Below are 15,000 nucleotides of genomic sequence, written 5' to 3' on the forward strand. Positions count from 1 at the left end.
CATGGGTTGAAATCTCGGCCCAGCTATAAAGCATCATCTCTGGTTTTCACAGGCAAGGTGTGTGCCACAATCTACCACCTTCTAGTGAAACTACCTAAATCCAGGATCACTGCTCACCTCCACTCATTTGTTCCTCTTTTTCCCCCCACCTGTGAAATAAACTTCCACATCTTCTTCAATTTCATTCTTCCCTCCAGGTCTTCAAGACAGCTGTTCAGCACAATCTAAGTTCATCCCCCATTCTAAACTATTATCTTTTCTACCCTTCTTAACCACCCCCCCCCACCCCCCAAATCCCTCTTCCTTCCACTTACTTTTGCAGTTTTCCCTCCTTGGAGTTTCCTTCTGTACTTATCCACCTATGTATCCTCTGTGTCCAACTTGTCCACCCCATTCATGCGTGTTTTACTTCCTGTTTATGTATGTTACATCCTGATCCGTTCAATGTACCAACTCTTCCACGAACCTCGACGATGTATGAAAAAATGACAAAAAAAACAACAAAAAACATGATTAGGTGAATAGTACATAATGTTTGTAAAGTATAACGTGTTGTCTTTTGATTTAATCCGTCAGTGAAATGACTGGTACAAATTCCTAGTCTATTATATAATGTGAACCGTGGTGTCTGTCCGTGCGTTCAGCTGTCTCCCGTTTCCAGCAGCCACCTCCTGCCCTGTGTTTGGAAAGCTGCGCGTGCAGGCAAAGCTCAACATTCAACCAGAAGAAGAGCATGTTGCCAAATAAGATACATTTTTTATGTACACGTACAACTTGGAATCTCAGTTTGTTTAACAGTGTGTTAATAGATGACCTAAGGATTATCACAAAGTTGAACAAACCATTTCAACTTTGTTAATAACAGTAGCCTATACTGAAAGTCTTTACTTCCTGTGTCTCCCGCCTACGTTCCACAATAGCCAGATCGTCCACCGACAACATCCAATGAACAATGTTGGAGAACAAAATTGAATAATGTTTATGCCAATTTTGATTTCACAAGCAAGATATTTTGCCCTCTTTATAGACAAATTTAACCTCCCCCGCCTGATGTTGCACCACCATTCCGTGCTGGGTGGTATAATTGGCTCAGAGCTTTGGCTCAGAGTGCAACAAAGCTAACCTTTATTTAAAGTCCAGGAAATAATTTAAATTGATAAATTAACTTAAAATTTTCCCGTCACTGGGGATGGATACTTTTGCTTGTATAATATATGACAGGTGCTTCCCAGGCAAGGCATTGTATTAATGAGTGAGTCATCGTTTGGAGGTGACGTTAAGCCAGGTGTCCCACTTTCTAGCATTCACTTGTGGATGTTCAATATCCCATGATGCATTCTGGAATAAGCAGGCCATTGTGTTCCACGACCCTGGTCAAATGACCAATTCCTGCCTTAATATTCCCATGAACATCAGTCCTATCTGGCCAGTTTGTGAAAAGTTGTGCCAATCCCACACACTTTCAACCATTCACCCTGATTTATGGGACATTTTGTAAGGTGATGGCGATGATGACAATAACAACAAATTCACACTAGGCCTTAAAATGTGTTTTTCAGGGTTGTTCTGAGGAGACCTATGTGGAGAACTTTGGTGCAGCCATGGTAAGGTATATGGGAGCCTTGCACAGTATTGTCCCTCTCTTCATTTACATGGTAAGTTCTTACTGGAGTTTGGCTTTGTTGCCATTCCTTGGCATACATTGGTCTTTTAAAGGCTGTTATTCTGTTGTGCCATGTGAAATGAAAACTATGAGTAAGCTTGCAACAATCTTATCCAGAATATAAACAACTGTGAACAGGGTAGCAGTTTGGTTTGCATCCATGTAGTTGGAATCCACGTGGTTATTAGTATTGGCACTTGATCAGACAGTCAGTTGGGAAATATTTTCAGCCTTAAACATTACAAGTACCTTTTCACGATTCTTGGACGTTTTGGTATTCTGTTATGTGTAAACAATAGTATGTTTTTGCTTGTACAATCTACATCAATGTGAAATTCCAAGAAAGCCAAATAAAGGCAAGTACATTGAAGCAAATATGTCCCCCTTTTTTCTGGAAACAGGTGACATTATGTGAAACATTGTCTTCCCTAAATCTGTTATATCTGTCCGGATGCTTTTAAGCAAACCCAAATGACTCCTTGTTCAAAAGGATGCATTTGAGCCATTTGTTGTAAGTGAAAGTTCTGTTGCAGAAATAGCAGCCTGCTTTTATTCACAAAGTAATTTGGATGAGATACAGAGTGGTGTGTTTTGTAACTTGCAAGATGCTTTATTTTATTTATTTTTATTTCTGTGAAACACTGAAGGCTGTCAGCACGTGCTTTCCACCAGGATTTATTTTATGTCAGGGAGTTTCTTAATTAACGTGAAGGCATTTACGGTTTCTCAATGCAGATCCGGTTGAAAGGCAACCATGGGGAAGCAAAGTTTATTTAGTACCTGGAATAAAACTCGATTATTGAAATGGATCAACATAAAAACTATTGCCACAATTTTATTTCTTAACAAAGGAAATGGTTGGTACTTTTATGTTTGGTTTATTAATTTTTTTCAATTTTTACAGTTATCTCAGGCTGAAAGAAGAGCTTTCAGTAGTATCTCATGATGAGGACCTGAAAGGACATTATCAGACACCATTGCTACTCTTACATTAATTAAATACAACGACATTGATGGACTATTAATCATTAAGATCAACTTTGTATTTGGGATAATTGAACCAATGTAAGCCATGGGTTCAGTTGGGAATGCTGAACAGGCTAGCCAAATGGATATACCAATGGGTGATATTAAATTTGTTTGTGAAATCACTTTGTTATTCTTATTAATATCTCATCTGCAGCTCTCCAAGAATCTATGATCAAATATATACTAAAAAACACAATAAAATCCCTCTGAGGTACGATGCTTTTGTAATATCCTCTGTCAAAGCACTTCCTTGCTGTGCGTTGCCACATATTCACAAGTATATTAATTCTCCTCCCTCCCTTTTTATTTTTATTTTTTCATTTTCATCATCAAACTAAAGCTTTAGAAGCAATACAGCTTCAAAACATTTTTTTAAGTTGGTATTAATCAGGGAATCATTTTCTTTACGAATTCATACTCTTCCTTTCAATCAAAGATGATGCAAAGGCTGTTCATTTATGTTCAACATTACAAGTATAACGACTAATAAAAATAGGACCACCGGAACTGTAGCTTATCTGGGCCCTGGCCTAATGTTTTAACCCAAATTTGGTAACATTCTGACTGGTGGGTCTGGAGAGGAAGATTTTTGAAGGAATTTACACAATTTTCCAAAAATTTTACTAAGTCCCCCATTTTGACACACTTCCGGTCATGTGATCAGCATGACCTCCGCGATTTAACATCACAACCCTGTCCGAATGTTGTAACCCAACTTTGGCAGCATTCTGACCGGTGGGTCGGGAGAGGAAGATTTTTAAAGGAATTAATGCGATTTTCCCAAAAGTTGACAAAGTCCACCATTTTGACACACTTCCGGTCATGTGATCGACATGACCTCCACAATTTAACATCCTTACCCTGGCCTAATATATAATGCCTGGTGTTGGCGCAGTGGTTAGGGCAGCGGCTTGGGATCCAAGAGGTCCTGAGTTCAAGCCCCGTTGGGCCACTGAATTAATACACCAGGGGGTTGACTCAGCCTGTCATCCTTCCGAGGTCGGCGAAATGAGTACCAGTGTACTGGGCCGGTGTATACCCCGGTTAAAATAGGTGTACCATATCCCTGTGTCGTAAGAGGCGACCAGGGTTGCGTCAGGAAGGGCATCCGGCGTAAAACATGTGCCAAATCACGATGCGGATCATACGGATGATCCGCTGTGGCGACCCCTAACGGGAGCAGCCGAAAGAAGAAGAAGAAGACCCTGGCCTAATATATCCCAAATTTGGGAGCATTCTGACAGGTGGGTCTGGAGAGTAATATTTTTGAAGAAATTTAATAAGTTGGCTATTTTGACCTAGTTAAAGTCATGTGACCAGAATGAGCTTTGCAATTCCTGTTATCAGTCAGGAGAGCAACGTTGCTGCCAAATTTCAGCCAGATCGGCCCAGCGGTTGGGCCGGAGAAGTCGAAAAAGAAGACGGACGGTGCACGATGACAATATCCTATCTGGAATGTAAATTCATCATTTTTGATGATCCTCAGTGAAACATTCAGCCATTTTGACGATCCGTTTTGATGATTTATATAATGTCACATCATGAGCAATGCAGAGCCTTGCCAAGGTAAATATATTACAGTGGATTTGAGAATGAACAACTAATATTGCAGTAGCATATGCGCGTGCATGTACACACACGTACACACACAAGCCAATTCATACAACAGCCCCTCTTGTACCTTTGGGAACGGGCCTTGCTAATGAGATACTTGGAAATATATATATTTTTTCCTCAATAGCATTTGCATTGTTTTTGGCTCTATAACTTGTCGGCTATGCAAATCCTATTTTAGGTTTTGACTCATTGCATTCTATATGCATTACTTGCTTTTAAAAGTATTTCTCACCGAGATTTCTTTTTGAAAAATATCGATATTTTTTATTTCCTCTTTTTATTGTATTTTTTTTGCCCAGAAATGCATTGGCAGGTCTGATGGTGTGGTATCATACGAGAAGTTTATTATTCGCACCTGTTTAGTCTCGTTGATTCCTCACTGTTCTTTTCTGGAACATCGTGTTTCAAAGTCATTGCACGGCGAGAAATAGTGGATTTAAAAACCTATTATATGGATGCATTACGATGGCATCACACAACTATAAATTGAACCATTGTATTGAACCAACCATTGAATTAGCAGGTCGCTATTTATCAGATATATTCACTTGTCAAATGAGTACATCAAAGTATACGAGTACTCTGGCTGAAATCTAAATTTCCTTGAATAAGTGGTTTGTTATTTTCCAATAATCATAAGGAATTTTGAGCATCTGCAAAAAGGCAAAGTAAGTTTTTAGGATGAGAAATTCCAAGCTCATACATATATTGTTGCATGATGAATTTTTGTACCTGGAGAACAATGTATGTTGTTCTTGCGATTTGAAAACTCAACTTTGCAATTTGGTTTTGTGATTACTTCTTTGTCAGCTTTATCACCAAAAGTTTCTGGAGAAATGAGCAGACATTAACATAGGCTTTAATACAAACAAGCATTCAATTTCTCAAAATTGTAGGTTTATGACATCACAAAGTGATTCATTGCCAATTCACTGTTGTTTCAAATCTAGTTTGTAAATAAACGTTCTGGTTTCCAGTTAAAAATTTTCAATTTCTAATTGGTCATAACATTTCACCAGTGTGCTCTTGGAGCTTGCAATGAGGACTATCTTTAATAGTCCAGTAAATTCAGTCAATATTTGGGGAGAATCGTTCAAAATGTGAAAAAGTGCCAAATTTTGCACACTTGTAGATTTTTAACCCCTTCTTTCATTTAAAATGAGGACATGTTATCTGAGCAAGTCTAGGCCATCAAAAATGACATTTTCAAAATGGCTGCAATTAAAACTCATTTTCTGCTTATCTTTGCTTCCATATTTGCTCCAATGAAAATTTTGGTACCAATTCATATGTTTTTGTGGTTAAGAAATTCATTGAAATAAGTCTCAAACTGGTCTTGTATTGAGTGAGCTGGTTTCATATATAGAGGAATTCTGTCAGGATGAGACTCTTCCTATCTTCAAACTTTCAGATTTGGAGTGGGGAGGAGGGGGGGATTGTTTGACCCACCCCAGGAGACTCAAAGAGTTTGAAACAAGCTTCTCTGGGAAGGTGAACACAACAAGGCTGAAAGAGAGATTGTTCAGCAAAATGCCAGACTTAAAAGCGCAGCCCTAAGGGAGGGATGCAGTCTTGATGTTTAATGTAGACGTAGGAGAAGCTATCAAGATTGCATGTTCTTACAACGCTGACAATGTTTCCATTTGCCTGATGCGTGATGCGAAATAATGAGGAAATAAATTTTTGCAAAACAATACTCATTTAATGGATGCTATAAGCAAGGTTTTGGAAAAAGTGTTGTTCCAGAATCCAGATACTCCTCACAATGATTCAAATGATACTACAAGGAACAAATATATATATGATCAGAAAGAAACATCAGATGCCATGATCAAGATAGCACTTATCATTGTCACAGCTGTTGATGTTTAAAACAAAGAAATCAAAGGAGTCATCAGGTTCACAAGCTCAGCACTCAAAAGCAAGAGAGACTCCACATATACACTAGTCTGATGATCCATGCTAAAACAAGACAGAGGCAACTGATTGATAAACTGTCCATCACTGGACTGTATAAATCCTATGACAGAATGCAAGAAATATCCACCAACCTAGCAAACACTGTTTTTGCTCAATTTGACTGTGATGGTTTTGTTTGTCCACCCACACTTAAAGGAAATGTGTTCACTGTTGGAGCAGTTGATAATATTGATCATAACCATTGTCTTCACCTTGATTAATTATGGATCGCTTTTGGAGTGAAGAAGCACTTCAGATGCATACCAATTCATACAACTGCAGCCACCCTTAGAACAGAAAGCAAAAGGTCTACCTTTTTTCCATGCATTTACCGGTTGTGACACCATGTCCTTATTCAGCCACGTTGGGAAGAAAATGGTATGGGATGCATGGAAAGCCTGACCACAAATCACAGAAGTTTTTGTACATCTTTCAACCACACAATCATCAGTATCTGATGACACATCGAGTCGCCTTGAGAGATTTATTATTCTTCTCTGTGATAGAACAAGTGAAAGCAAGTATTTAAACCAAACAAGGAAGTTGCTGTTTGCAAAAGGGAGGCAACTGAAACATATCCTTCCTACACAGGCAGCCTTGAAAGAGCACATAAAGAGAGCTGCCTGTCAAGCAGGCCACTGCTGGGGCCAAATATTGGTATCCTAACAGCAGTTGTCAAACCTAGCAAACTGGTGATGGGTAAAAGACTCAAACAACCAGTGGATACCTTTCTGGACAACTCTTTCAGAAGCAGCAAAATCTTGCAAAGAGTTTATAAAATGCGGCTGCAGGAAAGCTTGCAAGCCACCATGCAAATGCTTCACTGCTTTACTTTCTTGCACTGAACGATGCATATGTGCTGGGTCCTGCTATCAAAATGAAGGTGATGACTGAAAATATGAATGTTATATGGAGTCATGAAAGATCAATTGGCATCTTTCTCTCCAAAATTGGTTACATATTCTGTCAGACCCCGCTATTTGCAGAGATATGTTCCTGAAAAATTCCGCGAATGTGATGACATTGTTTTAAAATATACATGTATGTGTATAAATATATATATATATATATATATATATATATATATATATATATATATATATATATAAATATATTCTTTAACATGGTCAAGGCGCGTTGAAGAGTGATTACACAGAACAAATCAGGACACGTCATAACAAAGGGAACAGCAGGAGAAAAGGGAAACGCAAACAACAGGGCCGAGAGAGAAAGTAGTCAGAGACGGACAAACAAGGGATGCGGGTAATGATGGGTTCGGGAAAATACAAAGGGTGGACAATATGGATACATAAGCAAAATTGTGTTTGACCAGTTTGTGATTTTGTCAAGGTCTGTGGAGAGGGAAGAGGCTGCTGCCTGTCTGTTAGAAGGATGAGAGATGTCAGAGAGTGGACTGGAGTCATCAGTAAAGAGATAAAGAGGATTTTCCAGAGAGTCAGTGAGATCATTGATGAAGATTAGGAATAATATGGGGCTGAGAACATTGCCTTGGGGTACTTCAGCCTTGACAGGGAGAGGATATGAAAGGGTTCCGTTGAGAGCCACACATTGTCTCTGAGAGTGGAGGAAATCAGTAAAAAAAAGAGTGGAGTTGGCCTTGGATTCCATAGGCAGACAGTTTGGAGAGCAAGGCAGGATGCCAGACTGTATCAAAAGCTCGAGATATGTTCAGAGAGACGGCCCTGATCTCATGTCTGATATCGAGGCTTCCACAATTGTTGGGAGAGTTGAAGCAGCATGTCCAAGGTGGATTGACCAGGTCTGAATCTGAATTGATTTATCTGAGATCAGGCTGTTGGAGAAAAGGAATGATTTTATGTCAATTGCGATGATGGATTCCATGACCTTGCTGATGATTGGAAGTACAGTTCACGAATTGGGCTGCAGTTAAGGGGATCCGTTTTTGAACCTTTTTTATGTAATGCTATGATGTTGGCTGATTTCCATTTTCTCAGGTGGAAATAGGAGACCAGTCCTGAAGTGTACAAAAAAACCCACGAATACATGAAGTGTGAATATAGAAGCAGGTCATACTTTATGACCCGCAAATATGCGGGGTCCATGAAATCCGTGAATAGTGGAGTCTGATAGTACTTTCCAAATTAAGAACTCTGATGTCCATTTTCATGGTGAGTAAACAATGCCTAACATAATTTTCTATAATGTCACTTAAGAACATTATTTAGTGTATTTTTTAGTAGATTATATTATGCTGAACAATTCATGATGTGAAGGTAAGAAAGAGCTCTTATGATATAATAAAGTAATAAATACTGTAGTCCGAAATTGAACAGAAAATATGACATTGTAAATTTAATACTTTACACCCCATGAAAAAAATGGCAAAGTTTTTTTTATTCACCACGGTAACTTTGATACAGAATGAATAACAAGTTTGAGACATTTCATTGAATTTCTTGACCTCAAAAACATATTGTTGCGGTTCTGTAAAACCGGCATTCCTTCGAGGCAATGGCACCCAACATTTCGTGATCCTAAAACAGTTATTTCATTAGTATTTGTTTCCTTCGTCCTTTCCGTATGTCCATTGGGTAAATCGGAAAGACGTGTTGCATAGGGCTTTTAGTTCGGTCTTCAATCCTTTAATCCTTTTTAAATTTCATTTCTTTACATTACCTCATACACAAACCATGCAAGCATGCCTGCAGTATTATGGTGATGCCGATGGCGCGAGAGTACACAGCGTATGCGCGAGGGTACACAGAAGCTCATTTGCATACGCTTGCCATTTTCCATTCAAACCGTGCCAAAATCCAACTGACGCCTCACCTCAGACCCTTATTATGCTCACCACAATGCTACAACGCTTAACAGAACTACTCCAAATGCCTTATAAAAATCCCCACAACAAATATGACTGCCTACCCAACCTCTTCGCCACAACCGACGACCACCTACCCCAACCTCTTAGTCACAAACGCCATAACGCTTCCCTCACCTCCCTATAACCGCCACAGCTGCCCTCAACCCCTTGGACACTCACCACAGTCTCGAAGGATGCTGAGGGAAAGAGGACAATGAGAATCTGGGTTTTTTGGCATGTAACTCGAAGCACAAGCACACGCTGGGGTTCATTCAAGGAAATGCGGATAGCTCCGGGGTTTCCCCAAATAACCACACTCAATTGGAGTCCAACGCGCACATTTGGGGGCGGAGAGTGCTCCCGAAGACTCTCGCCCAATGTTAATTACGGAGCTCCGACGCATGGCCAAGCGCAAGGGTGACTGAAGCCATTTTCGATTCTGAAGCCTGGCAGGGCGTGGCTGCGGCACGGGGCGACTGCGATGCACCAATGTGGAAGCTTAGGAACACCTACAGAATCATTTGATCCAATTCTTAGTTCCTCTCCCAGGCTCCATAAAAGGAGCAAATCAACTCGAGATATATATATATATATATATATATATATATATATATATATATATATATATATATATATATATATATATATATATATATATATATATATATATATATCCCTCTCTTTCGGTCTGGCTCCATGAAACGGTCATCCAAAATCTCTCTCCTTCCTCCCGGCTCTGCGAGCAGTCACCAAAGATCTCTCCAGTGTCTGAGCGGATTCTCGCCACGAGACAGCATGACCGAGCAGATTGGGCAGAGCAGCCAAGCCGAGAGAGTGGGGTTGAGCAAGCTATTGCCAGGTCGGGCCGGGACCACCCCTAGGTCATCCACGCTCAGTTTTGGCTGCATTCAGCAGCCAATATTCACATTTACAGACCCTCACACATCTCCGTTAAAGTCTTTCTCTCACACATCTTTCCCTCCCATCTATTGGTTGTCCACTGAGGATGCAAGAACTGAGAGCATTACTGATTCGCACCTCACACTTCCCTCTTATATCACGCTGCGCGACACGCTGCCCTGCATTTGCACCTCTCACTCCCACACCACAGACACACTCAGTTTTCCTCCCTCCTCCCCCTTCCTTAGCGATTGGGTTGCACCGGTCCGCCAGTCATGCCAGGTACCACGAGGTCTCTACACCTCAACTGTCTCTCCTCTTTCTGGGCGACCACTAATTTTCCGTGTGTGTGTGTGTGTGTGTGTGTGTGTGTGTGTGTGTGTGTGTGTGTGTGTGTGTGTGTGTGTGTGTGTGTGTGTGTGTGTGTGTATATGTGTGTGATGGTACCTGTCATGTATAGCATAAGTTAAGACTGTATAAGTTATTTGGGGTAACTCTGCACTGTCTTCTTTTGTGAATACTGTATTTGCCATTTCTTTTGTCACACCCACCACTTCCTTGCTTTCCCCTGCTGCACATTTTTGTGAATAAACCCATTACTGTGCCACATAATTTTCCTCGCCTTGTGATAATAAATTTGCTTTGTTATAAATGTACCCAGCTCGTTTTCATCTTTTCCTCCATTGGTCCAGCATGGTCCGCACCTTACCATAGCCGGGAAGTTATCCCCCCAAAAAATCTGCTTTTTAGCTGGTGTGTACTTGGCAACTCTGCTCGGCTGCACCTGATATGGTAAGTAACAGAAGTACGCATCGAGGGTGCGATTCCCTGATAAGGCGACCGTAGGTTCCCAGTTAAACGTTAGTCAGACGAATGACACAGGGTCACGTGGTTAAATTATTATTTGCGTTCACAGTGGATTAGCAACCCACCGCGATACAAACTTATTAGTTTGCGACGGCTGCAATTCCCAGTGATTCCAGGGAGAAACCAGTAATATCCTCTCCCTCGTAGTACCCCGTGACTGGAGCCGCAACAATATGAATTGGTACCAAAATTAGCATTGTAGCGAATATTGAAGCAAAGATACACAGAAAATGAGTCTTAATGGCCACCATTTTGAAAATGTCATTTTGATGGCCTAGACATGCTCGTACAACGTTTGTCCTAATCTTAAATGAAAGAAAGGGTTAAAAAAAAACTCAAGTGTGCAAAATTTGGCACTTTTTCACATTTCGAACGATTCCCCCCCCCCATCTACGAGACTTTAATCCCAGTCTAATCTTCACATTTTACATATAGTGAAAAATATATTATTATAATTTGTTTCAACACACCGAGCTGCTTTTGATGAACGTCTCATTTGGTTTGGTTTGCTTCACACTGTGCTGTCATGCATTGTGCAGTCATATTGTACAGGGTGTCCCAGAAGTCTGGACCCATCGGGAAAAAAATACACAATTTACACTGAAGACTCAATAAAACAGTTTACACTGAAGAGCGAGGATTACCACTACATCTATTAGCAACACTTCCAGTATCTCTTAATCATTGCAATACTTTACCGACAAATCGATGAGTTGGCTTTGACTTCTCGGTGTTTTCATGAAATAACAAACAGGCCTTCCTCGGGCTTCTTCCGGAAACATGTAATAACACCAGCTCAACCTTCTCTTGATTGGTGGCGTGAGCTATCAGGGTTGTTTCATTCCTGAAATATGTAAAACAGACGTTATAAAAGTGTTTTTTTAACTTTTAAAATAAAATGCCTATATTTCCTATGGGTCCAGACTTCTGGGACACCCTGTACATTACCCTCCTTTATCCTTCCGGGTTCTGTGTGTTCATTACACATTTCCTGCTCACAAAATAAAGTCAACATTGTAAGCACAGTCTGACAAGGATGTCCTCCTTGCTTATTTTGAGTGTTCTGATTGACTTATAGATATTATTCCATCACCAGTCACTTGGTGGCATCACAAAGCTGCAGAGAGATAAGTGGGAATCAAGGAAACCAACGATGGATCATTTCAACAATGGTCACATTGTTCAGGGGAAAGTTAATCATACTCAAATGTTCTCAAAGCTGAGTTGTGTATATGTAAATGTTTTTGCAGAAATTACTAATTGTAAAGAAAAGCAGTTGTTTTTTTTTCTTCTCTTTATTTTTTTCCTTGTCAAAGGAAGTAATTGCAAGCAATGCAAGCACAAGGTCATTAATTAACCTCCGCCATCGAAGATCGGAGGTTACTGTTTTCACCCTTTTCTGTTTGTTTGTTTGTTTGTTTGTGAACAGTATTACGGAAAAACTCCTCGACGGATTTCGACGAAACTTGGTGGGGGGGTTAGGTATGGTCCAAGGATCATGCCATAAAATTTTGGACTTGGTCCCCCCCCCCAAAAAAAAAAATTGTTCGTGAAAAATTTTTTTTTTTTGCATTTATACATGTTTTAAGTAATTTCCAACCCCCCCCCCAAAAAAAAAAAGAGAAAAAAAATTTTTTTTTGCATTTTTACATGTTTTAAGTGATTTCCAACCCCCCCAAAAAAACAGAAATTTAATTTTTTTTGCATTTCTACATGTTTTAAGTGATTTCCAACCCCCCCCAAAAAAAAAAGAGAAAATTTTTTTTTTGCATTTATACATGTTTTAAGTGATTTCCAACCCCCCCCCAAATAAAAAGTGTAGAGAAAAGATTTTTTTTTTTTGCATTTCTACATGTTTTAAGTGATTTCCAACCCCCCCCCCCCTGCCAAAAAAAAATGTTGGAGAAAAGAACTATAACTCTGTCAGCACTGTTGACGTCATATTTAATGAATAAGATATAAGGTTCACTTGAGTGACCCAGCAGTATTGGTGGCGGAGGTTTTGCACTCTCCCGAGTGCTCCCCCTCTCGTTAAGACAGCTTTCAAAACAGCAAAACTACTCTTCCCATATGGACAGATTGTTGAAAATGCACACTTCATAAAAATTAACTGCAAGAAAATCGTTAAATGAGCTCATTTCCTGCTCACAAAATAAAGTCAACATTGTAAGCACAGTCTGACAAGGATGTCCTCCTTTGCAGTGTCTATTCGATAAGAGAGCTGTTTGTGTGTCTGTCTGTGTATCGCCATTTTTCTCAGAGTTCACTTAACGGATCCTCGTCAAACTTTCAGGCGTTTGTCAGTGAGTGCCTGGGAGGGTTTTATACCAAAAAAATATTGGAAATTTTGAAAAAGTTCGATTTTTTTTTTGTTTTTTTTATCGCTCTATAGTGCCAAAGCCTTCTTGATTAATGACAGTTATATTGAAATACATAATATAAATATGAATAAGCACAAACTTACCAGACATTTAAATACAAATAAACGTCTTCCGGAAGCGGTCGAACTTGGTACATCTTCCTGAATGGCACCATTCTTGTCAGGTCAGGCCAGATTAGATCTGTGACTTGCGACAGGTACCAAGTAAACCTGCACGAAGCTGTTTCATAGTCGGGTTGTCGGTGACTAAACCGTCTCCCCTACCAGGTTGTCTGGTGAGGAGGATGTGGACGCCCAACAGTATTAAAAACAAAACCTGTCAAAGGATGGAAGAGCTCATTGTCAGCCAACGGCCATCCATATCTTGTGCCCAACTGTGTCTGCGGATGTTCTCCTGCAGTTGGGTGACTTTTTTAGGAGGTTGATGGCAGGGTTTGCACTCCAGCCACCGTAAAACCGTTCACTCCGCAAAACACAAGAAAATGCAAAGAAAATTGAAAACCCACTCCGTCGGAGTACCTCCTGTGCCGCTGCCCTTCGCAGGGCAGCTCACCGGATGACGCGATAGGAGCATAGCCTTCGGGACCCCCACTCTTTGATGATGCGAGGAAAACCATGGCGTAACCTTCCCAGGTCAGATTGCGGTAGTGTGTGTCGGGGTAGTGCTGAGGTGTCATCTACCAGACGGCGGTCTCTTTGGGTTAACCTGAGGCGGTCCCTTCAGGTGGGTGCCTGGAATATCCTATCCCGAAGAGAGGATGATCACCTGTCTCTTATCATCTGAGGTCAAGTGTTTGAACATCAGTATTGCAGCATTCTCTGAGGTTTGGAAACCAGATAGTATCAAGTTCATGGCAGGTGGCTGCACCTACTATTGGTCTGGTCGCTCTGATGGTTACCATACCCAAGGAGTTGCGATATCTGTGCCCAATAAGCTGACTCCAATGATAAATGAGGTAACACTGGTCAACGAGCATATTATGAGACGAAGGATTAGTCACTCCTTCGGTATCATTTCCCTGGTATCTGTAGGGACTCCAATTGAGGCGAGTGATCTCACCGTGAAGGACGCATTCTACGCCACCCTCAAATCTGTGGTTCATCAGTGCCCCAGGCATGATACTCTTCCGGTCTTGGGGGATTTCAATGCATTGACTGGAACTGATGGGGATGGTTATGAGACATGTGTTGCTCCCCATGGGTCTGGAACTGTGAACCATAATAGCACTAAGTTCCTTGACTTTGCAAGACGTCATGGACTTAGGGTGGCCGGTTCATGGTTTCATCGCCCACAGGCTCATCACTAGACTTGGGATTCCAATGCTGGTGGTGTGGCAAAGGAGATTGGCCATGTGCTTGTTGATGGTCACAGGAGGATGATCCAGAACTAAGGGTCTACAGGAGTGCTCAATTCCTCAATCATCCCAGCCGAGGCTGGATGTTGGCAACCTCAAGGATGAGAGGGTAGCTGAGGAGTTTGTGAACAGGCTGAGTGGGGATTTGGGAAGTCTGGGTGCTTTGGGAAATCCTGAAGAGTTGTGGAGTACCTTTGAGACCACCATCCTTGATGTTGTTTGTGGATGTCTTAGAACTCACCGGAGAGCGAAGAAGAATTTTGTCTCTCAAGGAACACTGGATACCATTGACCAGAGTTGCAGGGCCAGGCTTAATGGTTGAGCTGAGCTGTTCAGGGAGTCGAGGTGTAAAACTGTACGTGCACTTAGGGTGGACAAGGAGGCC

The 15,000-nt window shown here is 40.9% G+C and overlaps 1 protein-coding gene across 4 annotated transcripts in view; it reads left to right on the top strand.

Moving 5' to 3' along the window:
* The window catches only part of CACUL1 (CDK2 associated cullin domain 1), a 73,292-nt gene that overhangs the window by 20,615 nt on the left and 37,677 nt on the right, over positions 1–15,000 (top strand). For all 4 annotated transcript variants that reach the window (XM_085848274.1, XM_085848275.1, XM_085848277.1 and 1 more), the window contains exon 4: positions 1,560–1,655. In XM_085848274.1, the coding sequence (XP_085704400.1) occupies positions 1,560–1,655 (96 nt within the window). The remainder of the gene's footprint in view (positions 1–1,559; positions 1,656–15,000) is intronic.

The sequence above is a fragment of the Eptatretus burgeri genome, chromosome 12 (assembly GCF_056783735.1).
Source record: "Eptatretus burgeri isolate ZD-2024b chromosome 12, Ebu_testis_v1, whole genome shotgun sequence".
Classification (NCBI taxonomy): domain Eukaryota; kingdom Metazoa; phylum Chordata; class Myxini; order Myxiniformes; family Myxinidae; genus Eptatretus; species Eptatretus burgeri.